The 27883-nt window shown below is 58.6% G+C and overlaps 1 protein-coding gene across 1 annotated transcript; it reads left to right on the top strand.

Annotated features, from left to right (window-relative positions):
* On the top strand, positions 1–27770 carry R3HCC1L (R3H domain and coiled-coil containing 1 like). The gene is made up of 9 exons (XM_065408543.1): positions 1–782; positions 837–1387; positions 1481–2146; positions 2432–3072; positions 15549–15724; positions 16152–16222; positions 17127–17222; positions 17688–17828; positions 27715–27770. Exons 1-9 carry the CDS (start codon positions 1–3, stop codon positions 27768–27770), a joined length of 3180 nt encoding a protein of 1059 aa, XP_065264615.1.
* The last annotated feature ends 113 nt before the right edge of the window (positions 27771–27883 follow it).

Genomic DNA, 27883 nt, shown 5'->3' with positions numbered 1-27883 from the left:
ATGCAGCAGGAGGGGGAGAAGAGCCGGGCCCGGCCCAGGAAGCCTGACATGGCCCTCTACGTGCCCAAAGCACGACGGGAGATGGCAGCCCAAGGAGTGGGCGCGGCCAGCGCTGCGTGGGCGATGGGGAGCCGGAGGGAGGAGGAAAACCGCCGCGTGCTGCAGAAGGAGGGTGCCAAAGGCCGCTGCGAGAGGCAGAGCCCCAGCGCTGGAGCCCGCGAGCACATGGCCAGAGAGGGGAGGAGGTCAGAGGGGAAAACAAGGAAGCGCAACAGCAAACGGGGCAGCGCTCCAGGGCAGCCCGAAGGAGCCTCTGCCCAGGGCTGGGATCAGCGCGTCACACTCCACCAAAACCATCTGGCCCCAGAGGAGCAGGCGTGTGGGCGGCTGGAAACAAACCTCCACAGTGATCAGCCCAGCCCTCAGGAGCCCCGCCTGGGTCAGGCTCCTGCTCGGCCAGGGGGTAGTGAGGAGCAGGTGCCCAGCAAGCCGGGGCTCAGGGAGCTAAGCCCCAGGTGCTGGGATTCAAGGACAGGTACTGGAACTTGTTCCCATCTGTCAGAGAAAACATCTAGTCCCCTGCTCGTGCCACCATGGGGAGGGGAAGAGCACGCACAGGAGCAGAGGCATGGGGGCCCACTGGCCCGGCTAGGCACGTCCTCTCAACCTAGGAATGAGAGCAGTGATGAAACATCAGAGCAGGCAGGGGGGAGCACAGGTAGCGTATCCGAATGTGCAGGCAAGAGCATTCCAGCTCTGAGCGGGGAGAGCGCAGGAAGCGCGTGCGAGCTCAGAGGGGAGGGGGCCACAGATCCGAGCGGGGAGAGCGCAGGAAGCGCGTGCGAGCTCAGAGGGGAGGGGGCCACAGATCCGAGCGGGGAAAGCACAGGAACCGCGTGCGAGCTCAGAGGGGAGGGTGCCACAGATCCGAGCGGGGAAAGCACAGGAACCGCGTGTGAGCTCAGAGGGGAGGGTGCCGCAGATCCGAGCGGGGAGAGCGCAGGAAGCGCGTGCGAGCTCAGAGGGGAGGGGGCCACAGATCTGAGCGGGGAGAGCGCAGGAAGCGCGTGCGAGCTCAGAGGGGAGGGTGCCACAGATCCGAGCGGGGAGAGCGCAGGAAGCGCGTGCGAGCTTAGAGGGGAGGGTGCTGCAGATCCAAGCCGGGAGAGCGCAGGAACCGTGTGTGAGCTCAGAGGGGAGGGTGCCACAGATCCGAGCGGGGAGAGCGCAGGAAGCGCGTGCGAGCTCAGAGGGGAGGGTGCTGCAGATCCGAGCCGGGAGAGCGCAGGAAGCGCGTGCGAGCTCAGAGGGGAGGGTGCCGCAGATCCGAGCCGGGAGAGTGCAGGAACCGTGTGTGAGCTCAGAGGGGAGTGTGCCGCAGATCCGAGCCGGGAGAGCGCAGGAACTGCGTGCGAGCTCAGAGGGGAGGGTGCCGCAGATCCGAGCGGGGAGAGCGCAGGAACTGCGTGCGAGCTCAGAGGGGAGGGTGCCGCAGATCCGAGCCGGGAGAGCGCAGGAACCGTGTGTGAGCTCAGAGGGGAGGGTGCCGCAGATCTGAGCGGGGAGAGCGCAGGAAGTGCGTGCGAGCTCAGAGGGGAGGGTGCCACAGATCCGAGCGGGGAGAGCGCAGGAAGCGCGTGCGAGCTCAGAGGGGAGGGTGCCGCAGATCCGAGCCGGGAGAGCGCAGGAACTGCGTGCGAGCTCAGAGGGGAGTGTGCCGCAGATCCGAGCGGGGAGAGCGCAGGAACTGCGTGTGAGCTCAGAGGGGAGGGTACCACAGATCCGAGCGGAGAGAGAGCAGGAAGCGAGTGCGAGCTCAGAGGGGAGGGTGCCACAGATCCGAGCGGGGAGAGCGCAGGAAGCGCGTGCGAGCTCAGAGGGGAGGGTGCCGCAGATCCGAGCCGGGAGAGCGCAGGAACTGCGTGCGAGCTCAGAGGGGAGTGTGCCGCAGATCCGAGCGGGGAGAGCGCAGGAACTGCGTGCAAGCTCAGAGGGGAGGGTGCCGCAGATCCGAGCGGGGAGAGCACAGGAAGCGCGTGCGAGCTTACAGGGGAGGGTGCCGCAGATCCGAGCGGGGAGAGCACAGGAGGCGCGTGCGAGCTCAGAGGGGAGGGTGCCACAGATCCGAGCGGGGAGAGCACAGGAAGCGCGTGCGAGCTCAGAGGGGAGGGTGCCGCAGATGCGAGTGGGGAGAGCACAGGAGGCGCGTGCCAGCTCAGAGGGGAGGGTGCCGCAGATCCGAGTGGGGAGAGTGCAGGAAGCGCGTGCGAGCTTACAGGGGAGGGCGCCGCAGATCCGAGCGGGGAGAGCACAGGAAGCGCGTGCGAGCTCAGAGGGGAGGGTGCCGCAGATCCGAGCGGGGAGAGCACAGGAAGCGCGTGCGAGCTCAGAGGGGAGGGTGCCGCAGATGCGAGCGGGGAGAGCACAGGAGGCGCGTGCCAGCTCAGAGGGGAGGGTGCCGCAGATCCGAGCGGGGAGAGCGCAGGAAGCGCGTGCGAGCTTACAGGGGAGGGCGTCGCAGATCCGCCGTGCAGGAGGGCAGGCAGCGTGTCTGACAGCGAGAGGGGGAGCGCTGCTGCTGCTCTAGAGGGAGGCCTGCCTGAGCATGCCGGGGCGAGAGCGCGCAGCACATCCAATAGGACAGACTCTGGCACCAGGGCCCCGCCGGAGCGTGTGGACGAGGCCAGAGGCAGCGCAGCGCTGTGTGGGGCGGAGAGGCCCTGCAGCTCGGGCAGCTGTGCTGCAGAGGGTGCCCCCGGTGCACTGGGAGCTCATGGGAGCAGTGAGTGCAGCCGGTCTCTGGAGATCCCAGGCAGCCGCTCGGCCGGGAGCTTGGCTGAGGAGGTGGACTGTGCAGGCGGGGTGGCGAGGCCATGGCATGGCTTGCGAGCGGATGGGGAGGAGGACGGTGGTGTGACCGAAGGCGGCACGTCCTGCTGGGACAGCAGCACAGAAGCACCTGAGCAGCCAAGTGACGGAGCCCAGAGGGACAGCAGTGCTGCGGCAGAGGAGAGCTGGGACTCACTCTTCAACGCTGATGGAGACTGCCTGGACCAACGCCTGCTGCAAGAGGTATGTTCCCTCGGCTGCCCTCCCTGCTAGTGCTTGGCTGTACGGGGTGGGGAGCAGCTCCTGCTGGGCCCAGTCAGACAGGATGTGCAGTGGGATGTGTTGCTGCAGAAACGGTTTGTACCTCAGCCCGGGCCCCAGTTCTCAAGTGATACCATAGACCATGCTGTGAGCCCTGTTCCCTGCAGCCCCTTGTGCCCAGGTGGCCACGTCCTAGTGCGTGGTGGTGAAACTGAACGACAGATACGTGTCACCCCGATCGATCAGCACTTGGTTAGGCAGGGCGTAGCTAGCCTGTGGAACGCGCGGCCGCTGGCTGTCACTGCTGGCACGAGTGGCTGGGGGATCAGGAAAGGTTCAATGTTTTCATGGCTGAGGAGAACATCCAGAGATACAGGGGAAAATAGAAGGGCCCAAACCTGTCTGATACAGGGCCAGAGCCAGAGGCTGGAGAGAAACTTCCGGTGGCTGGGTTCTGTTGTGGTTGCCCCACCTGCCTCTGCAGTGTCTGGGCCTTGTCACTGGGAGACGGGCCCGACTGGCAGTCCCTGGGTGATCCTGAGTGTGGGGGAAAGCGAGGGAAATGTGTTTCATTTATAGTACTTAAAGCGTGCCACGAAAAGGTGCGTGACTGCCATATGCTGCAATTGCGCCCTCGTGAAACAGACTTGTAATAAAGAAATAGGCTGAGACATATGGCTTCCCATTGAACGAGCAACGTGAAGTTTCAGGGAAATGACAGCTTCTTAATCAGTTGTGGTTCATTACCATATCTTCCTGTAAGCACGGGGCTAAATTTACTACAATGAGCTGTTTAGCACTAGGAAGCAGTTTTCCTGTTGGCTGAGGAGGAAAGTTCAGCTTTCGCTGTGAAGCTGGAAATCCATTATTACATTTTAAAGCGATAGTTTGAAACCGGTAATCTGCAGAATGACATTAATGTCCCTAAAGTAACAAACGGTCCCAATCTTGTTCAAATGAATGTCCACCCTGGTTCGCAAGCACCGTCTGACGGCAGGCTCATTCTAGTGGCTATGAAGAGCTGAAATTAACTAAACAGCTTCATTACCAAGGGTTAGCTAATAAACCCTCCAAACCGTGGGATAACTTCAGTTGTTACAGCTCCGCAGAGAGCGTCTGCAGGAAGCAGGTTCAGATTTAACACAGTTTAATTCATGTGCGTATCTGTGCAGAAGTAAAACCCCTCTCAGAACTGTAGCACCTGGCAGGCCAGCCCCAGCCCTGAGGGAGGCACTTGTGACTCCTCCCGAAGATGTGGGCTAAATTCAGGGGGATGGGAACGGGGATGCAAGCTATACGTCTGGGGTCAGTGGAACTCACGTGCCACTGGGTGGCTGTTCAGCCATGTGTAATTTGCCCGCACTGGTGAGGGAGGTTCACAAGCGTGTGCAGCTGTCATCCTTGCTTCCTTACACTCTGCTCTTAGTCGCTGGTCTTGTGATAACCCCATTGGCCCCTTGGTTTGTCATCAGAGCAAGTCCCACCACTTTGCCACATACGCCATTGTTCATGTCGCCACTGAACTTGTTCTGGTGATTTTATACGGAGAAGAGAATCTAATCTGGGCTAGGAAAGACCTTGGTGCTGCTGAAGAAGCAGCCGTCTGTGAATTGCAGCACACCTGACTTCTGCCTGACGTACCACGTGTGGGGGTGACACAGATACAGTACTGTGTGCCCACGTAACCATAGACTGCATTGCAGTGTGTTTGGGCAAGGGGCAGAGTTAAGGTGAAGCAAGAGATCAGCTTAACCTCTGCATTCCCTAGCTTCACCACCCTAGCATTGCTGCTGCACGGTAACGGGGAGCATCTGGAACTTCCTTCTTCTGCTGTTTAAAATAAAGAACAAACTTAGAAATCAGAAAATCATCTGCCTGCGTGTACGGGCAGGGCTGCACACGATGGTCATGCCGCTTTGCCGTTATCAGCCTGAGGCCAGTCCCATCCTAGCCATAGAGGCCCCTGTTGTGGGTTCGGTTACCCTGCTGTAACCGTCTTCATATCTGTGCAGCGGATTCCCGTCAATAGACACACTAAGCTAGCCCAGTCCAACCACCTTCCTAGCAATATTCAGATGATTATTAATCTGCTTTACTGTAGTGCCGAGGAGCCCAGTCACAGACTGGGACCCTGCTCTGCTAGGCACTGCACAGACAGAACAAAGCCGGTGCCTTCCCCAGCAAGCATCCAGTCGCCTATGAGACAAGCCAGCAGCTGGAGACAGACAGATGGGGGCATCCAGGAAAGAATGAGACAGGATTGGGTGGGGCAGACAACACGCCCTAACCTTGTTAAGTGTTTTGTAGGCTTCATGGCAAAGGAGGTTTGTGGACGTGCACAGCTTGGGAGAAACACAGAGGGGCTTGTTTGAAAATGTAACAAGTGGGCGATGGGGCTGGTCGCAGGCAGGAGTCAGCCTCTGATGGTACCAGTGCAGAATCACTGCCCGGCCGACAGCTAAATCAGCACAGACGGTGTAGACCAGGCCTCAGTGTGCACTCGTGTGGGCTCTGGGGTGGGACGGCCTGCCGGGGCAAAGTACAGCGGTTGCAGTGAGCTGTCTCCTGAGGGTTGTGCTCACCCCGGCAGTCGGGCCTGCGGGTGGGTGGGAGGTAGGTTGTGTGTGGCGGGGGCGGATGTGTCTGGGTGGGGTTGGGGGAGGCATGGCTGTAACCTCAGGGTGAGGGTGCACAGGCACTGTGTGCGTCTGGGGCAGGCTGGGGGGTGAAACTGTCCCCGGGTTGCTGGAGTTGAAATCTCCATGGCTTGGTCCGGGGTTGCTGGGTGGCTGCAGTGCAGCAGGGAAGGTCTCTGGCAGATCCGTTAGCTGCAGCCCTGTGGAGATGGGCCAGCGGGGACCTGAGTGTGCTACTGTCGGCGTTCCCACCGTCCCTGGGGGCAGTCAGCAGAGCAATGGGGGTTTAATCTTTTCTGCAATCGTTCCCCTCTTGGTCCTTCTTGGTCCCAGGTCAGCATCCCACAATGCCCTGTGCTGGGACATCCCTGAGAGCGGCTGGGTAGCGTTTGCAGTGACTCTGGGGTTTCCCTGAGCCATGCGAAGGCGGTGTTGCAGGGCAGGAGGGAAATAGTGTGCCTTAAAGATTTGGAAGCCCCTCATACTTTTTGCTGAAGAGCCTGTTAGTGGGGACACCTGAGCTTCCTCTGTTATCTGGCCCCTTTGGCTGAGACTTCTCGGTGAGTGTCAGATATCAACCCTGTTTCTGCCAAGCACAGGACCTGCCGCTCTCCCCCCAGAACTCAAGGGGGTCGGGAAGTGAGACTGGAAAACCTCTCCTGGAGCAGGCGATGAAGCCCCAGTCAGATCTGGGCTGGGGACCCCTCCACATACATCAGTCACAACAACCGGCAGCACCCTTCCGAGCACAGGCTGCGACGCCTGATGAGGCGCCTTCACATGCAAGATGCGGATGTAGGCTCGAGTTTATCTTCTCGACAGGAGGAGGCGGCGCACAAGGAGAAGGTCTGGTGGGTCCGACATCAGCTTCAGTGGTGAAGGCTCAGGATAGACAGCTCCTGATGCTCTCCTCCACTTCTAGGGCCAATGTGGTATCCCAGGGCAACCAGAGACCTACAACTCCCTTGACGACACCTGCTCTTCCCTGACCGTGTTCGCCCCCCCTGTGGAGATAGTCTCTATCCTGGGAGGCTGATATACCCAAGGAAGAGACTCTCCTGACAAGGCAGAGTCATTCTCCCGTCCCAACTACCAGCCTCGAGGCACAACCATTGGTACCGTCGGTGCTGCTGTAGCTAAGGGATCTGGTTTTCTCATCGGGTGCGTCTGAGGCCCTGCATGAGTCTGTGCAGCGTCAGGCAGAGGTGGCACAAGACAGCCCCCTAAGATTGGAGTTCCGGCCTCTGACCGGATATGATTGGCCAAGAGACAGGTGGCACCCTGCGCCCTGGGGTCTGTCTCCCCCAGTTGATCCATCCTACTGGGAATATTGGGGACCGTGGAAGCCCAAGCCTGCACACCCAGGAGTGGTGTAGGATCCTATTTTCCATCACCTGGTCACCCAGAACTGGCCTCGTCAGAGTATTCGGAAGGGAGCCAGTTCCAAAGGTCCATGGAGCAATCTCATTGTCTTCGCTGGAGGAGGTGGTTACTCCATCGTCTCTGACTCTGCCAGGCGCAATACCCCGAGCTCCGGCTCAGGGGGCTGCGGAGCTGCAGGTTGAGCCTGAGGAAGTCCAGGAGCCGCAGCACAGCTTACTAGGCATTCTGCAGCCAGTGGAGTGGCTTTGGCCATTGTGGGCACACTCCTGTTTCTTATGCTCCCACCCCTAAGAGGGCCAAGGAGCACTGCTTTGCTCTGCCCGGGGGGAGAGCTTTTGTTGGTCACCCCCCGCTAGCTCTTTGGTGGTGCAGGGGGCTACAAAGTGGTCCAAGCAACAGCACCCAAAGGCTACTCCCTCTGAGAAGGGACACAAGTGACTCGACCTTCTAGGCAGAAAGGTCTTCTCTTCCACCTTCCGCCAGTTCAGGGTCTCCACATCAGGTGACCATCACTCAGGACATCAATCAGAACTCGCCTTCTCCGCCTCGGCCACATGGCCTGATGCACACACGTGATGCTGTTCACCGGCCTTCCTCTTTGCTGCCTACAAGCCTGGGTTCTCTTCGTGAACTCCCCGGAGAAGGGCAACACAAACGGCAAGGCAGGTTTTAGACTCTGTCGTCTGGTGGATTCAGCTGGGATTCCTTTCCTCACCCCAACTCCCGAGACAACCATTGTTCTCGACACACAGTTCAGTTCTCGATGACGTCTTCGCCCAGTGGGGAATGCTGGCGTGGGACATTTTAACCTCGCAGGAGAACAGGAAACTTCCTTGGTGCTGCTCCAGAGCAGCCCTAGGCAAGGGCTCGATGGGAGATGCCCCCTCTGGTGTCATGGAAGAGTCGTATGGGGTATGCCTTCCCTCTTATCCCACTGATACTACAAGTTCTGTGGAAGATCTGCCAAGACCGAGCTCAAGTCATCCTGATTGCGCCCAACTGGCTGAGACGGTTCTGGTTTGCGGATTTCTGAAGCTCTCAGTTCACCCATCCATGAACATCCCCACATTGCTGGAGCTTCTAACAGAACACCAGGGCATGTTCCAGCACCCCAGTCCAGGACTGCTGGAACTCGGGGCCTGGTACTTGGATGGGCATCGGAAATGGAGGGCTCACGTTCTGAGAGGGTGCTGTCCATCCTCAGCCAAAGCAGAAAGGACTCTATGGGGAGCAGTCACTCAGCAAAATGGAAGCGTTTCTCCTCTTGGGCCCACCAACGCAAGTTATCTCCAGAATCCTCTGGGATCCCTGCTATCTTAGAGTATCTGCTTGCCTGTAAGTCTCTGGATCTTGTGCTCAGTTCTCTGCAAGTCTCTCAGTTTAGCAGCGATCGGCGCTGTCCGTCCTTGGGTGGATAACGGTACGCTCGTCACACACTTGTCACAACTAGATTTCCGAAGGGGACCCTCAGATCCTTCCCACCATTGGTGAAGTTCGCACCGCAGTGGGACCTCAGTTTAGTTCTGTGGGCACTCACTAAACCCCTCCTTTGAGCCCCTCACCATGTGCCCTGTGGCCCTTCTGTCCGTGAACGTGGCCTTTCTAATAGCCTTCACGTCGGCCGGAGGAGTCAGTGAGCTGGGAGCGCTCAGGCGGACCTACCGTACGCTGCCTTCCACAAAGAAAAGGTCTTGTGACCACCCCACCCTGGGCTCACTCCTGAAGGACTTACCGAGTTTCCTAGGAGTCAGGTAATCCACTTACCAGTATTTTTTTCAAAGCCGCATGCCTCAAATGAAGAGAGAGGGCTACATTCTCTGGACATCCATCCGAGGGCTTTGGCCTTTTATCTGCAAAGAACAAGAACATTAGAAAGACACCTAAACTCTTTGTTTCCATGGCAGAGCAATCAAGGGGTCAAGCTCTATCGGAGCAGAGACTTTCAAAATGGATTTCCGCTTGGGTTACCCGTTGTTACCAACTAGCCCATAGTCCCTCTCCAGAGAGGTGAGGGCTCCTTCCGCTAGAGGGCAAGTTACTTCAGTTGCGTTGCTGAGAGCCGTACCCCTTCTCGAGATGGAGGGCAGCTACCTGGAGCTCTTTGTAGACCTTTGTGAGACATTGCTCTCTGGTGCAGGCATCAGCTGTGGGAACAGCAGTACTCACTCGGCTATCGCGTCGGCATCCTGGCCCCAGCCCGTCTGACTGCTGTTTGTGAATCTCCCAAGTGTGGAATACACCTAGGGACTAGCAGTCGAAGAAGAAGAGGAGGTTACTTACCAGTAACTGGAAGTTCTTTGAGACGTGGGGTCCCTGTCTGTATTCCACTCCCCGCCCGCCCTCCCCTCTGCTGCAGATCGCTTGAACTGCGGTAAGAATGGGAAACTGGAGAGTACTGAACCTGCCCCCCCCCCTCGGTTCGGAGCATGCAAAGAGCTACGGTGCGTGTGCAGGCCAACGGAACATCCGGACTCAGGTGCCCGGTGTGCATGCAAATCCCACGTGTGCAATACAGACAGGGACCTCGCATCGCGAAGAACCTCCACTTGCTGGGAAGTGCCCTCCGTTTCTGAGCCCTTCGTTCTTAAACTCCAAGCTGCAGAAAGCCAGCAGTATGTGCTGAGAGCCTGCGGGGTCTCTGGAGTGATGGAGCTAGTGTTAGTTAACAAAAAGAACAAACATATTATTAGCGTTCTTCGTCCTAAGCAAATGGTGTGCGCTGCAGAAAGCCCCAGAGAACGCGAGTTACGGTGCTCTCCATGGAAAGAGGCTTTGAGCTGGCAGGAAAAGGCAGAATGAGAGGCAATGGTTGGACACTGAAGCCAGACGAGTCACACTAGAAATGTTTCACCATGGGGGTCGGTACCCATTGGAACAGCTCACCTGGCACTGGTGGAGTCTCCATCCCTCGGAGACTGGGCGTCTTTCTAAAGCTCTGCTCGAGCTGGCCCCAGAGCTCTGGGCTGGAGGCAGGAATCCCGGGCGAGGGTCTCTGAGCTGTGCCCTGCAGGAGGGCGGGCTGGATGATCGGAGTGGTCCTTGTGTGAATCTGAGAGCACGAGGGCGTGATGCGGGAGTGCAAGTGGCTTCATAGTGCAAGGGGAGCTTTTGCTGCCATTTGTGTTTGGAAAAGAGGAAGTGTCGAGGGATTGCTGCGGGGCCTGGAGGCTTGGGGATGGGAGGTTCGAGCGCTGGGAACACTGGGGCAGGGGCAGGTGCTGAGAAGCAGAACCTGGACCAAGTGAGTATTTGGGGTGGAGTAGGGGTCGGGGGAGATGGAGCCGGGCAGGTTTTTGGCTCTTCCCCCGATTTCAGTGCTCTTGAAAGTGCTACTATTGCCCGTGGGACCGGATCTTCCCCCCAGTTGGCTGATTTCTCTGCCTGGTGTCTTGGCGAGTGGTCGGGAGAGTAAGCGAGCTGCTACGGGTGCCCCTAACGTGCTACAGCTAGGGTAACCCTTTAGAGAGCACTGAGCTGTGACAGACTGATTCCTGCATCCCCCTCCCTCCCAGCTGTCGGGACGTCGTCCATTGAACCCAGACAGTGATCGGACTTTAGCCACCACTGCGGAATGGGCTCTACGTTAAAGGCAAAAAGCGCCGTTAATGCGGCATTACAGTGGCATGTGTACCGTAAGTTCTCACAGCCAGGCAGTGCCAGCATCAAAGGGCACCGTGTTTGCCTCATGGATACCCTCTTTACTTCCATGCTCTCACCCTGCGGGGCATTCTTCCTGCAGCCTCACCCGCCGGTGTGTCTTACGAGAACCGGGGGGCTGTGCTGCTGGGTGCTGGGAGCAAAGCTAGGCTGCTCACCCATACCCCTTGTGCTTCCTGGCCGGGGGGGCTTCACTGCGCAGCGCTAACTTGACAGGCCTGGTGCATTTTGATATTTGTAACAGGAGAAAGGTGGGAAAAGCAACGCCTGCTGCCATGTGGCTTGCAGCCCCTGGAGCAGAAGTGGCCCGGAGCTGGAGGGGTTGTTAGCAGAGTGTACACGTCCAGATTTAGCAGGGGCCGCTTGGGATTCGGATAGCCAAGCTCTCTAGTGCAGGAGCCCGAGCGCCCTGCTCTGATAGGTGGAAAAAGGAGCAGCCTGAGCGCCTAACATGGAGCTGTGGCCTGTGGAGACTACAGATCCCAGCATGCACCATGGCCTGGCTGAACATTGCATCTTGGGAGCCCTCCTCTTTCTCAGCTCCTCCTTGGCTTGAGTTGAGGGTTGCTGTGGGCTGCATGGCAGGTCCTGCTTAGCTGCTTGCAGTATTAATTTAGCTGGGATCTATGGGCCCAGAGGGTCAAAGGTGTTACCGTGAGCGTACCACTGGCCAACGTTAAACAGCTTTAAATCAGGTTCGAGGTTTGGTATCCCGAGCTCTCAGCCATCCTAGTGCCATGGCCAGAACACCCTTCAGCAGCCTGTTGTTACAGATACAGCCTGCCTAGCGCCATGGCCCGCACACCCTTCAGCAGCCTGTTGTTACAGATACAGCCTGCCTAGCGCCATGGCCCGCACACCCTTCAGCAGCCTGTTGTTACAGATACAGCCTGCCTAGCGCCATGACCCGCACACCCTTCAGCAGCCTGTTGTTACAGATACAGCCTGCCTAGCACCATGGCCCGCACACCCTTCAGCAGCCTTTTAACCTTTTGTTACTGGTACAGAAAAGAGAGAAAAACATTGGCGCATTTGAAGTGTAGAGGATGAAGCGTCCCTTGTTCCCTCCCCCAGTAGCTGCCGAGAGTCTGTGGAAGGAAATCCCCTTGTCTGATAGGCTCCTAGATGGGAATCACAGACGTGTGGGGCTGGCAGGGACCTCACTGGGTCGGCTAGTCCAGCCCCCTGCACTGAGGCAGGACTCGGTATTACCTAGACCAGCGGTTCTCAAACGGTGGGTCGGGACCCCATTTTAGTGGGATCTCCAGGGCTGGCTTAGACTTGCTGGGGCTTGGGGCTGAGCAGCGGGGCTCAGGTTACTGGTGTTACAGGGTGGTGAGGCTCAGGCTTTGGCCCCCGCAGCCGGGGCGGTGGGACTGGGGCGGACTCAGGCTCCTGGGCTCGTGTAGTAATTTTTGTTGTCAGAAGGGGGTCGCAGTGCAATGACGTTTGAGAAGCCCTGATGTAGCCCATCCCTGACAGGTGTGTGTCTGACTGCTCTTAAAAACCTCCATCCCCTCCCTGGGCAATTTGTTCCAGTGCTTAACCACCCTGACAGGAAGATTTTCCTGACGTCCAGCTGTCCTTGGGGAAGGAGGGAGTTGAGCTGGGCTGGAGCTGTTGCTGCTGTTCGTCTGATCCCGTTTCCTGACAGACACACACAAGAGGGGGAAAAAAGAACTGCAAAGAGAGAAAAATGCAGCTTCTATCTCTGGTCTTGACCTTCACTTGCAATCTCAGTGCTAAAAACGCAGGCCCAGCACACGATCTTATCAGCCCCTCTGAGACTGGCGAACTTGTCCCAGCGCCGCGTGTCCTGGGCATTGCCTGGAGCTGCCTTTCTGAGCAGTGCTGTAACATACAGGCTGCGGCTTGGCCGGCTCAGCCAGACAGCCGTTAGACAGCGGGAAAGAGAGCGAGGGAAGGAAAGGACCCGGGAGCGGAGGCTGACCCAGCCGATGGTCAGGATACAGCTGGAGCCAGGGGAGCTGGTGACATCATCTGGGTCCCTGTCTTGGCCCAGGCTGGTCAGGACCCCTGTGAGGCCCAGTGGGGTCCCAGGAGAGGGTGGGGGTGACAGCCCCGATGGAGGAGCGCACTCCTTCCCGTTCTTTGTCAGCCCGCATCGCAGTAGCCAGCCTTCCCTCCAGCGCTCTGTCGGAGGACCCCAAAATGGGGGTGGGGGTGGAATAGCCCCGCCCCTTGATGTTTTGTCCACCACTTTCTGGCTCTCCTGGGAGTTCTGTCAGCCCCCGCCGTGGGAACACGCTGCAGAGCAGGCCGCCCTGGGGAATGATGCAGCGCCCTGGGGGTGTGGGGCTGGAGTCACCCTCGGGGCAGCCTCACCCGTGCCCCTGGGAGCGCTCACCTGCTGGGTTTGCCCAGCAGCTGGTGTCCCTGAGCCCCGCCATGTGGTGATGGACGGGGCCTGAGCGCTGCCGCGGGTCGGGGGTTGGCAGCTCTGGCTCTAGCCTGCCCTCTTGGTGCCGTGTCGCTGGCTGGCACTAGCTGGTGAGCCAGGACTCCAGCACTGACTGAGCGGCTGCCCAAGGAGCAGGGCAGGGAGCCCTTGCAGTGGGGCAGGACTCCAGCATTCCCAGCAGGCATTGCCAGGAGCAAGCGGGTGGGTTCAGCCCTGGCGGCAGAGGGGCTGCAGCTGGCAGGCTGGGGAGCTCGCAGAGCGCTGGCCTGACCTGTGCCGTTAGGCCTGGAAGCAGCCGCTTGGCAGCCCGGCTCTCTAATCCCTCTTCCCCTCTCCTGCACTCAGTGGTTCGTGAAGGTCAGGGATGGCGCGGGCTGAGCAGTTTGCACTCCATGGTGTCTGATCATCAGAGTTACCCGAGTGCTCTGCTTCCTGGAGCGTCTCCGCGGGGCCCGATCCTGCCTGAGCCGTGCAGCACAATTCCCACTGAAGCCAGTGGCAGCAGAGGGCTCTCAGCCTGTTGGATGTGCGCCCTGAGAGCGCTCCTAGTGAATGCAGGGCTGGCCCGACCCAGCGGTGCTGCCGGCACGCTCGCCGATAGCCGGAGTGTGTCCCATGTGCTTCAGAACTCAGCCGTCCCTTCCGCCGGCACCCAGCCTCTCTGCCTGTCCCCTCGCCTGCCTCACATCCCTCCTTACCGGCAAAGGGTCCCAATTAACACTGCATATTGACCGGGCTGCCTGGGACTTACAGCCTCGCTGCATCCTGTTATGGCTGCTTGGGGACCGGGGCTGGAACTGGGGGGGCTGCTGCTCCCCCGGCTCGAAGTGGTTTCTATCATATCCAGGGTGCTGTGCTGCGTGGGGTGCTTTCCTCTGTCCTCTGGGCATGTCGAAGGTGCTCGCTGCTGTGTGTTTGGATGGGATGTAAAACGGAGCTCCAGGGAGCCTGGCGCTATTAGAGATTCCTGGGCCCTGCTCTACAGCCTCCGGGCTGCATCCTGTGCTGGAAATGCGCTTTGCCCTCCTTAGATCCCCCGGGGCTGGGCTGGACCGGACCCAGGGTTCCCCTGGTGGGCATAGCGCGGCGGGGAGAGCGCGAGACAGATCGCTGGCCCTGGCGGCGTCGCTGGCTCTCAGCGCGTGGCTGTGACAGCGCTGTGTGTCCCTGGGTCTGTTCTGCAGTGCCCGGCGACGCCCCAGGGGGGCTGGTTCAGGGTGGGACAGGATCCCCCGCGCAGCGCGTTGCGGTTACATTTGAGGGGCTGGGAGCCGCTGTGCCCACACGCTATGAACGCGTGAGCTGTTGCTAGGACTCGGTACCAGCCCGTCTCTCTGCGGGGTCCCAGGAGGCTCTGAAGATAAGAGCCTTTCAGTGCCGTCGATGTCACCGTGCCCAGCAGACACACCGGCTGCTGGGTGGGAACGTGCCTTGCTCCGGAGAACCGGGGGTGGCCAGGGCAGAGCCCGGACTGGGTGATAGGTTTGCGACCCAGGTCTGTTTGCTGTCTCTGGGGCAGAGGCGCAGGCTGACATGGGACCCACTTGAGGGGGACCCCCATAATGTGGGCTGGGGCAGCCTGGCTTTCCCACCCAAGCGGTGAGCAGTCCCTAGCTCTGAATCCATCCTCTTAGTCAGCCCCAGCTGGGCAACTCCACACTGCAGATGCTGCTCTGGCTCCAGCTGCAGGCGCCCCAGGTCCTGCCTGTGAGCGCCATGTCAGGGGCTGGTTAGTGTGTCCGGCCCTGGGCCCAGATCCCTTGGAGAGTCGCTGGGACCTCGCCATCTCCAGTGCCCGTGCGGCAGCTTGTGCTGCCCAGCGTGGCCCTTTGCCTGCCTGGTGCAGGCCGGGGGAGGTCCGGCCGTGGCACTGGGGTTGAGCTGGACGTGTGGCTGCTGGCTTTGTTTTGGGGAGGTGCCGTGTGGGGCAGCGTGCCCTGGCAGTGAGCATGACAGGCATGTGAAGGGTTCCCAGGGAGCCAGCAGCCAGTGCACCAGCCGTGGCTGTGTCCTGCCTCCGGCTCGGGACCCCAGTGGCACAGCAAAGCCAAGGGAGGTTAGTAACGGGAGAGGCCCAGGCGCAGCGCGCAGGCCCGATCAATAGCTCCCCGCATCCCCAGGGCCGTTAATCCATCTCCCGGGCTGATGGCCGGCGCGCGGGCCCGGGGACTCGCCCCATTCATCAGCCTGCTCGCTCGCTCCGCACAGAGACTGCAGCCAGCCAGGCTGCCAAGCTGCAGAGCGTGCGATGGGGCAGGTGCCCGCGAGCTGTCCCTCTGAGCAGGGCTGTTGGGTAGGGCGGGGGGGTCCCATCCTGGGCACCAGGGGGGTAGCTCACAGCCCTGTGTGTCCCCCCCCAGCTGTCGGGCGGTGAGAAGCCCAGAAGCAGCCTGCAGGAGCCCCGCTTTGACTACTGCGGCTGGCAGCCCGCTGAGCTGGACCTCAGCAACTCGGAGCTGCCCCATGTCATCGAGATCTACGACTTCCCGCAGGACTTCGGCACCGCCGACCTGCTGCGCGTCTTCTGCAGCTACCAGTGAGTCCCCCCTGTCTGGGCAGAGACCCCTGCCCATCCCACCCCAGAGCCAGCCTGCACAGTCACTCTCCAGAGCTCAGGCCTTTGCGCTGCCCCAGAGGCCAGGACCTCCCCCCGGCAGCCCCCAGCTCTGCAAGCTCCTTTGCCAGATTCACACGCCCCCGAGATGGCCACGGGGCTCCGGATCGAGGCCTTCCCCAGCCAGTTCCTGCCCGCTGAGCCTCTGGGCTCTGCCTGTTTCCCCCCGCCCCCCACCTTTGGCCTCATGTCCAAATTGGCGCTGCAGAAACCGCTCCGGCCTTGTCTAGCCCCTCCCCAGGGCCAGTCCCCTCGGGCCCCCCTCGGCGGCCCCTGCCCCCCGTCCCTCGCCCCCACTGTGCTGATGTCATCGATGCCTCAGATCTCAGCGGCTCGCTGTCCCTGGCAGGAAGAAAGGCTTTGACATCAAATGGGTGGACGACACGCACGCACTGGGCATCTTCTCCAGCCCCATCGCAGGTATGTGCACCTCCAGCGCTGGGCACAGCGGCAGGATTTCTGCAGGGAGCGCTGGCCGTGGCAGTGCCTGAGGATGGGTGCAGCTGTGGGGCCGTAGGGGGAGCGGTGGCCGTGGCAGTGCCCGGGGGCGGGTGCAGCTGTGGGGCTGTAGGGGGCAGCGCTGGCCATAGCAGTGCCTGAGGATGGGTGCAGCTGTGGGGCTGTAGGAGGCAGCACTGGCCGTGGCAGTGCCCGGGGGCGGGTGCAGCTGGGGGGCCCCGAGTAAGGTCCTGCCCATTGCTGGTGCCCAGGCTGGAGTCTGCTGAAGGAGAGGCCTGGGTGAGATGGCGGCAGTATCTGTCCTGTGGGGCAGTGCCCCAGGGGTGCTGGCTGCTGGGCTCCGTGTGCTGGCCACCGGGGTGCCTGGGCTCCCGCTGGGGCGGGCAGGACTGTGGATCAGCGACTGGCTGACAGCCAAGCGATGCTGTTACTTGTCCGGCGCCGTGTCCCCTGCCCGCCGTGGGCGAGGCCGGCTGCTGTGCCCACCAGCTGTGCCCGCTGGGGCGTTCTTGGGCGTGCCCTCCCCCCGCATGGCAGAGCCGGGGTCTGGTTCCATTGCTCTGCTGTTGCCTGTGAGGGGTGGGGAGGCTGGGTGGTAATGACCGCGGGCTGCTGGCTCCAGGGCACCGGTCTCCGGGTGGGCATGGGCTGCTCGGCCGTGGCCATGGCACAGAAATGGGCACGTTGCCCGGCGTGCTCTGCACCACCAGCAGCCGGTGCCCAGGAGCAGCTGCTTTTCCCTTACCGCGAGGGCAGGCTGGGCACGGCACTGCTGAGCCCGGGGGCCTGTTCTCAGGGCTTGGCTGGCAGGCTCCCCGGCTCTCGGTGTAGCTCCCTGACTCTGGCCCCCGCCCTCTTCCCGCAGCACGCGACGCCCTGAGCAGCAGGCACGTGATGGTGAAGACTCGGCCCCTGGCGCAGGGCACGAGAGCAGCCAAGGCCAAAGCCAGGGCTTGTGCTGGTGAGTGCGGAGCCATGGCCACCGCTGTGCCCTTGGGGGGCGACCACCCATCCCAGCCGCTGGGCTCCGGGAGCGGAGTCAGCACGTGGGAATGCTGCCTGGGGCCGGGCAGCGCCGGCGGGTGAGGGAGGCCCGGACGCGGCTCGACTGGGCCATGGGCACTCGCTGCCCCTCCCGCAGGCTGTGCTCAGTGCCCTGCGGGGTCAGGGCGCGTGGGACTGGCCCTGCATGCCAGCGTCTGGTTCGGGTCCGCACGATCCTGCTTACTCCAGGCCTGGCATGGGGAGGGCAGCTGTAGGGAGGTGCCCCCTGGGGGTGGCACAGGACAGGGAGCAGGGCTAGGGCTCGTCTGGCCCCGGGGCAGCCCAGTGCACAGGGCCAGGCCTGGGGCAGTGGCGTCCCCGCTAGCTCCATGCTGCAGTCCCTGGGGTGAATTGTACAGTGACGGCTGTCCCCTCTCTCCAGACCTCCTGCAGCCGGCGAAAGAGCGTCCGGAGACATCTGCGGCCCTGGCCCGGAGGCTGGTGATCGGAGCCCTCGGAGTGCGGAGCAACCAGAGCCGAGCCGAGCGCGAGGCCGAGCGCAAGAAGCTGCAGGAGGCCCGAGGTTGGCTCCCAGCAGCTGCTGGATCTGCCCCTCCATCCCTGCGCCCGGGGCTGATCGGCTTGCAGGCGCTGGGGGCAGCATGTCGGGGCAGTGGGGGGCATGCAGGGTTTTCTCAGCTGTCTGCTCTACGCTGCCCACTCGCTGCTGCTGCTGTTCGGGGGGAGCCTGGCCCAGGCCTCGCCCTCCACTCAGAGAGAGCCGGCAGGCGGGCTGACTCCAGCTGCAGCCACACTCGGAGAACCGGGGAACTGCAGGAAACAATGCTGGGGTTCAGTGCTTTTCACTAGGGGGCGCTCTGCTGCTGGACAGGAGCCATGGATGGGCTCTGACCCCTGGGGCCTTGCCCTCAATTCGGGCGCTATCCCTGGCATTCTGGCCAAATTCCCTCTTTGGAAAGTAAATCCCCCTGCTGTTTGTGTGGGCGGTTAGGCATTGGCCACAGCCCACCCCAGAGGTGGCTGCAGCTCTGTGGGTGGGGAAGTGCGGGCGGTGCGGCTGGTGAAAGGCTGTGGCACGGTGGTGCCGGGCTGCGTTGGTTAGATGGCAGTTTGTGCTACGCCCTGGCCGTTGGCCGCTCTGGGAGTTGGGCAGGCAGTGAGCCCCGGGCAGCGGAGCCCCGACCACCAGCCCCTGCGCCTCAGCTCCATGCCCACCTCAGCTCGGTGCTGCCAGGATGTGTGCCAGGCTCTGGGCAAATGCTGCCCACATGGCCGGTCCGAGCGCTCCTTCCCTTCCCACACAGGGACGCAGGGTTGGTGGGGAAGGCAATCCCCCAACTCATTGGCCAAGCTGCCTGGCTCCTAGTCCCGGGCTAGCCCTGCCGGGGGCTGCACTGTGCTGTGCTGCCGGTGGAGTCCGCGGGGCCTGGCTTCTAGCCCCGGGCTAGCCCTGCCGGGGGCTGCACTGTGCTGTGCTGCCGGTGGAGTCCACGGGGCCTGGCTCCTAGCCCCACTGGAGGCTGCGCTTTACTGCCTCGCAGACCAGAGCACGATGGGGCCAGGAACAGACTCCTGGGTCCTGCCTCGTGTAACCCCAGCAGGCCCCACGCTTGCCTTTGGGGAGTCCCTGGGGCTGGCGGCTCCCCCAGATTGTCCGGTGGCTCCTGGCCCTGCCCACCCGGGGCTGCACACTCCTGCCCCCGCCCTGGCTTAGCCCGCTGCACCCGCCCACCTCCCAAGTCAGCACTGTCTGGCCTGGCTCCTTTCTGCCCTGCCCTGTCTGTCCCTGGGTGCGTGCGCTGGGTGGGGTCACCCCAGGGCATTGTGCAGTGCCAGCTCCTCCCTTGTCCTGCCCCAGGCTTTCCCCTAGCTCTGAGGAGGGGTCCCTGTGCCATGGTGCCCTCACCTGCCACTTGCTGGCGCTTGCAGCCCTGCCCCCCTTTAGTGCCAGCTGCAGATCTCATTGGCTGCCTTGGCTAGCTCCGGAACGATGGTGGGGCCCGGGCCCCGCAGTGCCCACCGGGCCCTGCCCAGCCCAGCCCTTTGTTGCTGGCGGTGGTTGAAGGGGGGGGCTCTGCCTGGGGGTGGCAGGCAGCTCTGGGAAGGGGGAGCGGGTTCCACACCAGGACCTGCCTTCGACCCCACGGTTTGCAACCCCTCTACAGCCGCGCCTGGGCAGCACCTGGCTCTCGGCGGGGCCGCTGGGCAGAGTCTGCTGCAGGCTGTCAGTGTGCCCGGCCCCCATGGCAGCTGGCTCGCGGCCTGCCGGCTGCAACGGCCAGATAACTAGTGATGGAGCGAGCTGGGCGGGCCAGGAAACCAGACCGAGTGTAACGCGGTCACGGTGAATGTCCAGAGCGTGTCACGAGCCAGGAGATTTAACCCTTCCCTGTCTGCCTGCCAAGAGAGCGCTCTGCCCATGTGCGCCTGCCTCCCCATGCAGGCCCTCGCGCCCTGCCCCGGCCCCCTGCCCATCCGTGGGGCGGTGTTAGAATCATAGAATCATAGAATATCAGAGTTGGAAGGGACCTCAGGAGGTCATCTAGTCCAACCCCCTGCTCAAAGCAGGACCAATCCCAACTAAATCATCCCAGCCAGGGCTTTGTCAAGCCGGGCCTTCAAAACCTCTAAGGAAGGAGATTCCACCACCTCCCTAGGTAACCCATTCCAGTGCTTCACCTCAGACAGTTTCTTGCTGAGAAACACGACAGGATGGAATTCTTGATCCGGTCCTTCCTGCATTAAAACTGCTCCCACGCCTCGCTCGGACGCATCTGTGGTTACTAGGAACGGTTTGTCAAAGTCTGGGGCCCTTAGCACAGGGTCAGACATGAGTGTTGCCTTAAGCTGGTTAAAGGTCTTTTGACACTCATCAGTCCACTGAACTGCATTTGGCTGTTTCTTTCTGGTTAGGTCTGTCAGCGGGGCGGCGATTTGGCTGTAGTGTGGTACAAATCGCCTATAATATCCGGCCAAGCCTAAGAAGGATTGGACCTGTTTCTTTGACTTTGGAACCGGACACTTTTGGATAGCATCCACTTTGGCCTGTAGGGGATTTATAGTTCCTTGACCCACCTGGTGCCCCAGGTACGTCACTCTGTTTTGGCCTATTTGACACTTTTTAGCCTTAACAGTTAGTCCTGCCTGTCGGATGCGCTCGAAGACTTTTTCCAGGTGCTCCAGGTGTTCTGTCCATGAATCAGAAAAAATGGCCACATCATCGAGGTAGGCAACTGCAGATTCTCCCAATCCCGCTAGGAGACCATCTACAAGTCTTTGGAAGGTGGCGGGTGCATTTCGCAACCCGAAAGGGAGTACATTGAATTCATACACCCCTGCCTGGGTGACGAAGGCTGACCTTTCCTTAGCGGGTTCATCTAGTGGTACTTGCCAGTACCCTTTTGTTAAGTCTAAAGTAGAGATGAATTGGGCATGTCCCAATTTTTCCAATAGCTCATCTGTGCGTGGCATTGGATAGTTGTCAGGACGAGTTACAGCATTTAGCTTACGGTAGTCCACGCAAAAGCGTATTTCCCCATCTGGTTTGGGAACTAGAACCACTGGAGATGCCCATGCACTATTAGAGGGGCGGATTATACCCACCTGTAGCATGTCCTGGATCTCCCTTTGTATAGCAGTTTGGGCATGAGGTGACTCCCGGTAGGGTGGGGTTCTAATTGGGTGAGCATTACCTGTGTCAATGGAGTGGTATGCCCGTTCGGTCCGTCCTGGAGTGGCTGAGAAAATCGGTACAAAGCTTGTGCACAGCTCCTTGATCTGCTGTCGCTGCAGACGTCCCAGGGTCGTGGAGAGGTTCACCTCTTCCATGCCACCATTCCTTTTTCCTTCGTAGTAGACACCTGCAGGCCACTCCGCGTCATCTGTTTCCTGGGCTGTAAACTGGCAAACGTTTAATTCTCTGGAATAAAAGGGCTTAAGAGAATTAACATGGTATACCTTAGGCTTTATGTTGGAGGTGGGGGAGGCTATGAGATAGTTAACAGCTCCTAGGCGCTCCTGGACCGTGAATGGTCCTTCCCACGACGCTTCCATTTTATGGGCCTGGAGCGCCTTTAAGACCATGACTTGGTCTCCTACTTTGAAGGACCGTTCTCTAGAATGTTTATCATACCAGGCCTTTTGCTCTTCCTGAGCATCCTTTAGGTTTTCTTTAGCAAGGGCTAAAGAGTGTCGGAGGGTGCTTTGTAGGTTGCTTACAAAGTCTAGAATGTTCGTTCCTGGAGAAGGCGTAAACCCCTCCCATTGCTGCTTCACCAACTGTAATGGCCCCTTAACCTCGCGGCCATACACAAGTTCAAATGGTGAAAACCCTAAACTGGGATGTGGTACAGCCCTGTAGGCAAAAAGCAACTGCTGCAACACTAGGTCCCAATCATTGGAGTGTTCATTTACAAATTTACGTATCATGGCCCCCAAAGTTCCATTAAACCTCTCCACCAGACCATTGGTTTGATGGTGATGAGGGGTGGCAACCAAGTGATTCACTCCATGAGCTTCCCACAGGTTTTTCATGGTCCCTGCCAGGAAATTAGTTCCCGAATCTGTAAGGATGTCGGAGGGCCACCCTACCCTGGCAAAAATGTCTGCTAATGCCTGGCACACACTTTTAGCCCTGGTGTTGCTTAAGGGTACAGCTTCCGACCATCGGGTAGCAAAATCCATGAAAGGCAGTACGTACTGCTTTCCTCTGGGTGTCTTCTTTGGGAAAGGACCCAGAATATCCACAGCTACTCGCTGAAATGGGACCTCAATTATGGGTAGTGGCTGGAGAGGGGCTTTAACCTGGTCTTGGGGCTTTCCCACTCGTTGGCACACCTCACAAGACCGGACATAATTAGAAACGTCCTTGCCCATTCCCTCCCAGTGGAAGGACTTCCCCAACCGGTCTTTGGTTCTGTTCACCCCAGAATGGCCACTGGGATGATCATGGGCTAAGCTCAAGAGCTTTACCCGATACTTAGTGGGAACTACCAACTGTCTTTGAGGATGCCAGTCTTCCTGGTGTCCTCCAGAAAGAGTCTCCTTGTATAAAAGTCCTTGTTCTACAACAAACCGGGATCGGTTAGAAGAGCTGAGAGGCGGTGGGGAGCTCCGTGCCGCCGCCCAAGCTTTCTGAAGGCTGTCATCTGCTTCCTGCTCGGCCTGAAACTGTTCCCTTGATGCTGGAGACATCAGTTCCTCCTTGGACTGTGGACTGGGGCTTGGTCCCTCTGGAAGCGATGCAGGTGCTGGGGCTGTTTCCATTGACTGTGAACCGCTGTCCGCTGGTGCACTATGTGGTATTTCAGGCTCTGGCTGAGCCTCTTGGGTAGGGTTATCTGCTGCTTCCACCAGTTCAGACTCGCTGGTGCCCTCTGGCATTGGAGTTGTAGACGGGTTTGCAAGCGCTGGACTCAGTGCTGGCAATGGTTCTGGTGCTGGTTGCGTTGCCAGTTCCGGTTCTGGGACTGGCTTTGGCTGGGTCTCTGGGATTGGATCCACTTCGGCTGTTGCAGTCTTTGGCAGGGGATCCGGTTCCACCACCTGTGTTTGGGTCTCCGGTAACACAGACGGGGCCCTGGTGGACGGCTCAGGAACAGGGATGGGGGTGAAAGCTTGCTTAGCCTGGCTGCAGGTGACTATTCCCACCCTCTTGGCTAGCTTTACATGGTTGGCCAAGTCTTCCCCCAGTAGCATGGGAATGGGATAATTGTCATAGACTGCAAAAGTCCACATTCCTGACCAGCCCTTGTACTGGACATGCAACTTGGCTGTAGGCAAGGTTACAGACTGTGACACGAAGGGTTGAATGGTCACTGAAGCCTCCGGGTTGATGAGTTTGGGGTCCACTAGGGATTGGTGGATAGTTGACACTTGTGCCCCAGTGTCCCTCCAAGCGATAACCACCTTTCCGCCCACTCTCAAGGTTTCCCTTCGCTCCGAGGGTATGAGAGAGGCATCTGGGGCTGGGGATCTTTGGTGTGATTGGGGTGTAATGAACTGTAATCGGTTGGGGTTCTTGGGGCAGTGAGCCTTTATATGCCCCAGTTCATTACATTTAAAACATCGCCCTGCTAAGGTATCACCGGGGCGATGTTGGTTGATGGAGACTGGTGTGGTGGGGTGAGAAGGCGTCTGGGGTTTCCCTTGGGATGTGGGTGGGGCCTTGGGTTGTCCCCGGTGATAAGGTTTTGTTTCGGCTTGCCCCTTCTGATATTCGCTCCAACTGCTACTAGCTTTTTTCTTTTCTGTCACCTCCACCCATTTGGCTCCAATCTCCCCCGCCTCGGTTACAGTTTTGGGCTTCCCATCTAGGATGTACCTTTCTATTTCCTCAGGAACACCCTCTAAAAACTGCTCCATTTGCATTAGGAAGGGCAACTCTTCCGTAGATTTAACATTTGCTCCTGATATCCAGGCATCCCAATTTTTCCCAATGTGGTAGGCATGTCAGGTAAATGACACATTGGGTTTCCACCTTAGGGCTCTGAACCGCCGACGGGCATGCTCAGGTGTTAGCCCCATTCTGATTCTGGCCTTGTTTTTAAAAAGTTCATAACTGTTCATGTGTTCCTTAGGCATTTCAGCCGCCACCTCTGCTAAGGGTCCACTGAGCTGCGGCCTCAGCTCTACCATGTACTGGGTTGGAGTGATGCTGTATCCAAGGCAGGCCCTTTCAAAATTTTCTAAGAAGGCCTCAGTATCATCACCTGCCTTATAGGTGGGGAATTTCCTGGGATGGGAAGTGGTACCTGGAGAGGAGTTGCTAGGATGGTCTGATGCATCCTGCTTAGCCCTTGCTACTTCCAGTTCATGCTTCCTCTCTTTTTCTCTCTCCTCCGCCTCGATTTTTTTTAATTGAAGCAGTCTCTGATGTGTTTTTTCATTTTCTTCTGCTTCTAGTCTGGCCAGTTCTAGTTTGTTAGCTGCTTCACTGGTAGTCATTTTCCTGCTTTCCTGTGCTGGGCCACACCCCTCTGCAGTTGACTGAAACTGGGATGTACTCAGCTCAGGCTGCTGCTGAGTTAACAGAGACTTTCTAACTAGCTATTTCCGAGGAGGTAGAAAGAAAGAAAAAAAACAATTCAGCTTGTAAATTCCTTTTACCAGTCGTTTGCTCATTAATTGAACCCTTCTCTTAACAAAGGCCCTTTTTAAAAAAACTTAACACCTCTGCCTTCAGGCAAGGAGAGATAAGATATGCATCTACCTTCAGCTCTGCTTTCCAAGCAGCTAGAAGGGAAAAAAAATCTCTTACTGGCTTTTGGGTTTAAAACGATCTCCACCGCTCTGCCACCATGTCAAGGCTGTATCCCCACTTTGAACTTTAGGGTACAAGAGTGGGGGCCTGCATGAGGACTTCTAAGCTTAACTACCAGCTTAGTTCTGGTCCGCTGCCACCATTCCCTTCCCTGGGAAGCTTTTAGAAACTTCTCACCAATTCCCTGGTGAATACAGATCCAAACCCCCTTGGATCTTAAAACAAGGAGAATTTGACCCTTCCCCCCCTCCTTCCTTTCACCAACTCCTGGTGAATACAGATCCAAACCCCCTTGGATCTTAAAACAAGGAGAAATCAATCAGGTTCTTAAAAAGAAGGCTTTTAATTAAAGAAAAAGGTAAAAATCATCTCTGTAAAATCAGTATGGAAAATAACTTTACAGGGTAATCAAACTTAAAGAGCTCAGAGGACCCGCCTCTGTCTTAGGTTCAAAGTACAGCAAACAAAGATAAACACTCTAGTAAAAGGTACATTTACAAGTTGAGAAAACAAAGTAAAACTAGGACGCCTTGCCTGGCTTTTTACTTACAAGTTTGAAATATGAGAGACTTGTTTAGAAAGATGGGGAGAACCTGGATTGATGTCTGGTCCCTCTCAGTCCCAAGAGCGAACAACAACTTAAACAAAAAGCACAAAACAAAAGCCTTTTCCCCCCCCCCCAAGATTTGAAAGTATCTTGTCCCCTTATTGGTCCTTTGGGTCAGGTGTCAGCCAGGTTACCCGAGCTTCTTAACCCTTTACAGGTAAAAGGATTTTGGAGTCTCTGGCCAGGAGGGATTTTATAGTACTGTACACAGGAGAGCTGTTACCCTTCCCTGTATAGTTATGACAGAAGGAGATTCCACCACCTCCCTAGGTAACCCATTCCAGTGCTTCACCACCCTCCTAGTGAAAAAGTTTTTCCTAATATCCAGTCGAAACCTCCCCCACTGCAACTTGAGACCATTGTTCCTTGTTCTGTCATCTGGTACCACTGAGAACAGTCTAGATCCATCCTCTTTGGAACCCCCTTTCAGGTAGTTGAAAGCAGCTATCAAATCCCACCTCACTCTTCTCTTCTGCAGACTAAACAATCCCAGTTCCCTCAGCCTCTCCCCATAAGTCATGTGCTCCAGCCCCCTAATCATTTTTGTTGCCCTCCGCTGGACTCTTTCCAATTTTTCCACATCCTTCTTGTAGTGTGGGGCCCAAAACTGGACACAGTACTCCAGATGAGGCCTCACCAATGTTGAATAGAGGGGAACGATCGCGTCCCTCGATCTGCTGGCAATGTCCCTACTTATACAGCCCAAAATGCCGTTAGCCTTCTTGGCAACAAGGGCACACTGTTAACTCATATCCAGCTTCTCGTCCACTGTAACCCCTAGGTCCTTTTCTGCAGAACTGCTACCTAGCCAGTCGGTCCCTAGTCTGTAACAGTGAATTCTTCCGTCCTAAGTGCAGGACTCTGCACTTGTCCTTGTTGAACCTCATCAGGTTTCTTTTGGCCCAATCCTCTAATTTGTCTAAGTCCCTCTGTATCCTATCCCTACCCTCCAGCATATCTACCACTCCTCCCAGTTTAGTGTCATCTGCAAACTTGCTGAGAGTGCAGTCCACGCCATCCTCCAGATCATTAATGAAGATATTGAACAAAACCGGCCCCAGGACCGACCCTTGGGGCACTCCGCTTGAAACCGGCTGCCAGCTAGACATGGAGCCGTTGGTCACTACCCGTTGAGCCCGACAATCTAGCCAGCTTTCTATCCACCTTATAGTCCATTCATCCAGCCCATACTTCTTTAACTTGCTGGCAAGAATACTGTGGGAGACCGTATCAAAAGCTTTGCTAAAGTCAAGGAATAACACATCCACTGCTTTCCCCTCATCCAGAGACCCAGTTATCTCCTCATAGAAGGCAATTAGGTTAGTCAGGCATGACTTGCCCTTGGTGAATCCATGCTGACTGTTCCTGATCACTTTCCTCTCCTCTAAGTGCTTCAGAATTGATTCCTTGAGGACCTGCTCCATGATTTTTCCAGGGACTGAGGTGAGGCTGACTGGCCTGTAGTTCCCCGGATCCTCCTCCTTCCCTTTGTTAAAGATGGGCACTACATTAGCCTTTTTCCAGTCATCCGGGACCTCCCCCGATCGCCATGAGTTTTTAAAGATAATGGCCAATGGCTCTGCAATCACATCCACCAACTCCTTTAGCACCCTCGGATGCAGCGCATCCAGCCCCATGGACTTGTGCTCGTCCAGTTTTTCTAAATAGTCCCGAACCACTTCTTTCTCCACAGAGGGCTGGTCACCTTCTCCCCATACTGTGCTGCCCAGTGCAGCGGTCTGGGAGCTGACCTTGTTCGTGAAGACAGAGGCAAAAAAATCATTGAGTACATTAGCTTTTTCCACATCCTCAGTCACTAGGTTGCCTCCCTCCTTCAGTAAGGGGCCCACACTTTCCTTGACTTTCTTCTTGTTGCTAACATACCTGAAGAAACCCTTCTTGTTACTCTTAACATCTCTTGCTAGCTGCAACTCCAAGTGTGATTTGGCCTTCCTGATTTCACTCCTGCAGGCCTGAGCAATATTTTTATACTCCTCCCTGGTCATTTGTCCAAGCTTCCACTGTTAGTGCTCTCTGGGGCGAGGAGTCCCTGCCACTCCTACCCAGGGCGTATTGGTGCTGCTTGGGGGGGGGGGGGGGGGGGGCACAGTGGCAGGAAAAGCCTGGAGTGGAGGAGAGACCTCCTGTTCCTGTGGGTCCACCCCACTGCCCCCACTCGGAATAGCGGAGTGAGGGGCCCCCTCGGGCCAGGGGCGCTGGGCAGGGCCCCCAGCTCGCTGCCCTCCCCACCTGCCTCTGGCACCAGGTGCGTTTCTCTTGGGCTGCAGGGATCCGCTCGTGCCACTAGGTGGAGCCCAAGCAGCGCTCCTGGGGTGGGGCCCAGAGCCGGCTCACAGGTGGGGGTCAGACGGGCTCGGAGTTCCCAGGCCCCCCTTGCCGGCCCTCTGCCCCGCTGCTCTCAGCCCCGAGAGCCCTGCCCGTCTAGCAGGCGGCCTGGTGGGGTGCTGGGGGGCACGGGACACTGCGTGGCTGGGACAGCCGGGGCTGGGGAGGGCCCTTGCTCGGTCCCCAGGGGCCTGGAGCCAGGCTTCACCCTCCCTCCCTCCCTTGTTTCTGCAGAGAGAAAGCGCCTGGAGAACAAGCAGCGGGAGGACGTCTGGGAAGGCCGGGACTGAGCCAGGGCGGCAGCGGAGGAGACCGGAGCACCCAGGGCTGCTGGCAGGCACTTGGCGGGGGGCACTGTGGTGCCGTGGGCTTCAGACGCCAGCGCAGCCCAGTGCCAGCTGCA

The sequence above is a fragment of the Emys orbicularis genome, chromosome 7 (genome assembly GCF_028017835.1).
Source record: "Emys orbicularis isolate rEmyOrb1 chromosome 7, rEmyOrb1.hap1, whole genome shotgun sequence".
In the NCBI taxonomy this organism is placed as follows: Eukaryota; Metazoa; Chordata; order Testudines; family Emydidae; genus Emys; species Emys orbicularis.
This window is presented reverse-complemented; position numbering and strand designations above follow the sequence as displayed.

Bases quoted from the DNA above. Each gene is read 5' to 3' on its own strand.
- R3HCC1L (XM_065408543.1), top strand. From the start codon at position 1: ATGCAGCAGGAGGGGGAGAAGAGCCGGGCCCGGCCCAGGAAGCCTGAC. The intron at 2,147-2,431 runs GCGCGTGCGAGC...AGAGCACAGGAG, and splicing joins GAGCGGGGAGAGCACAGGAA to GCGCGTGCCAGCTCAGAGGG. The intron at 17,223-17,687 runs GTGAGTGCGGAG...CCCTCTCTCCAG, and splicing joins CAAAGCCAGGGCTTGTGCTG to ACCTCCTGCAGCCGGCGAAA.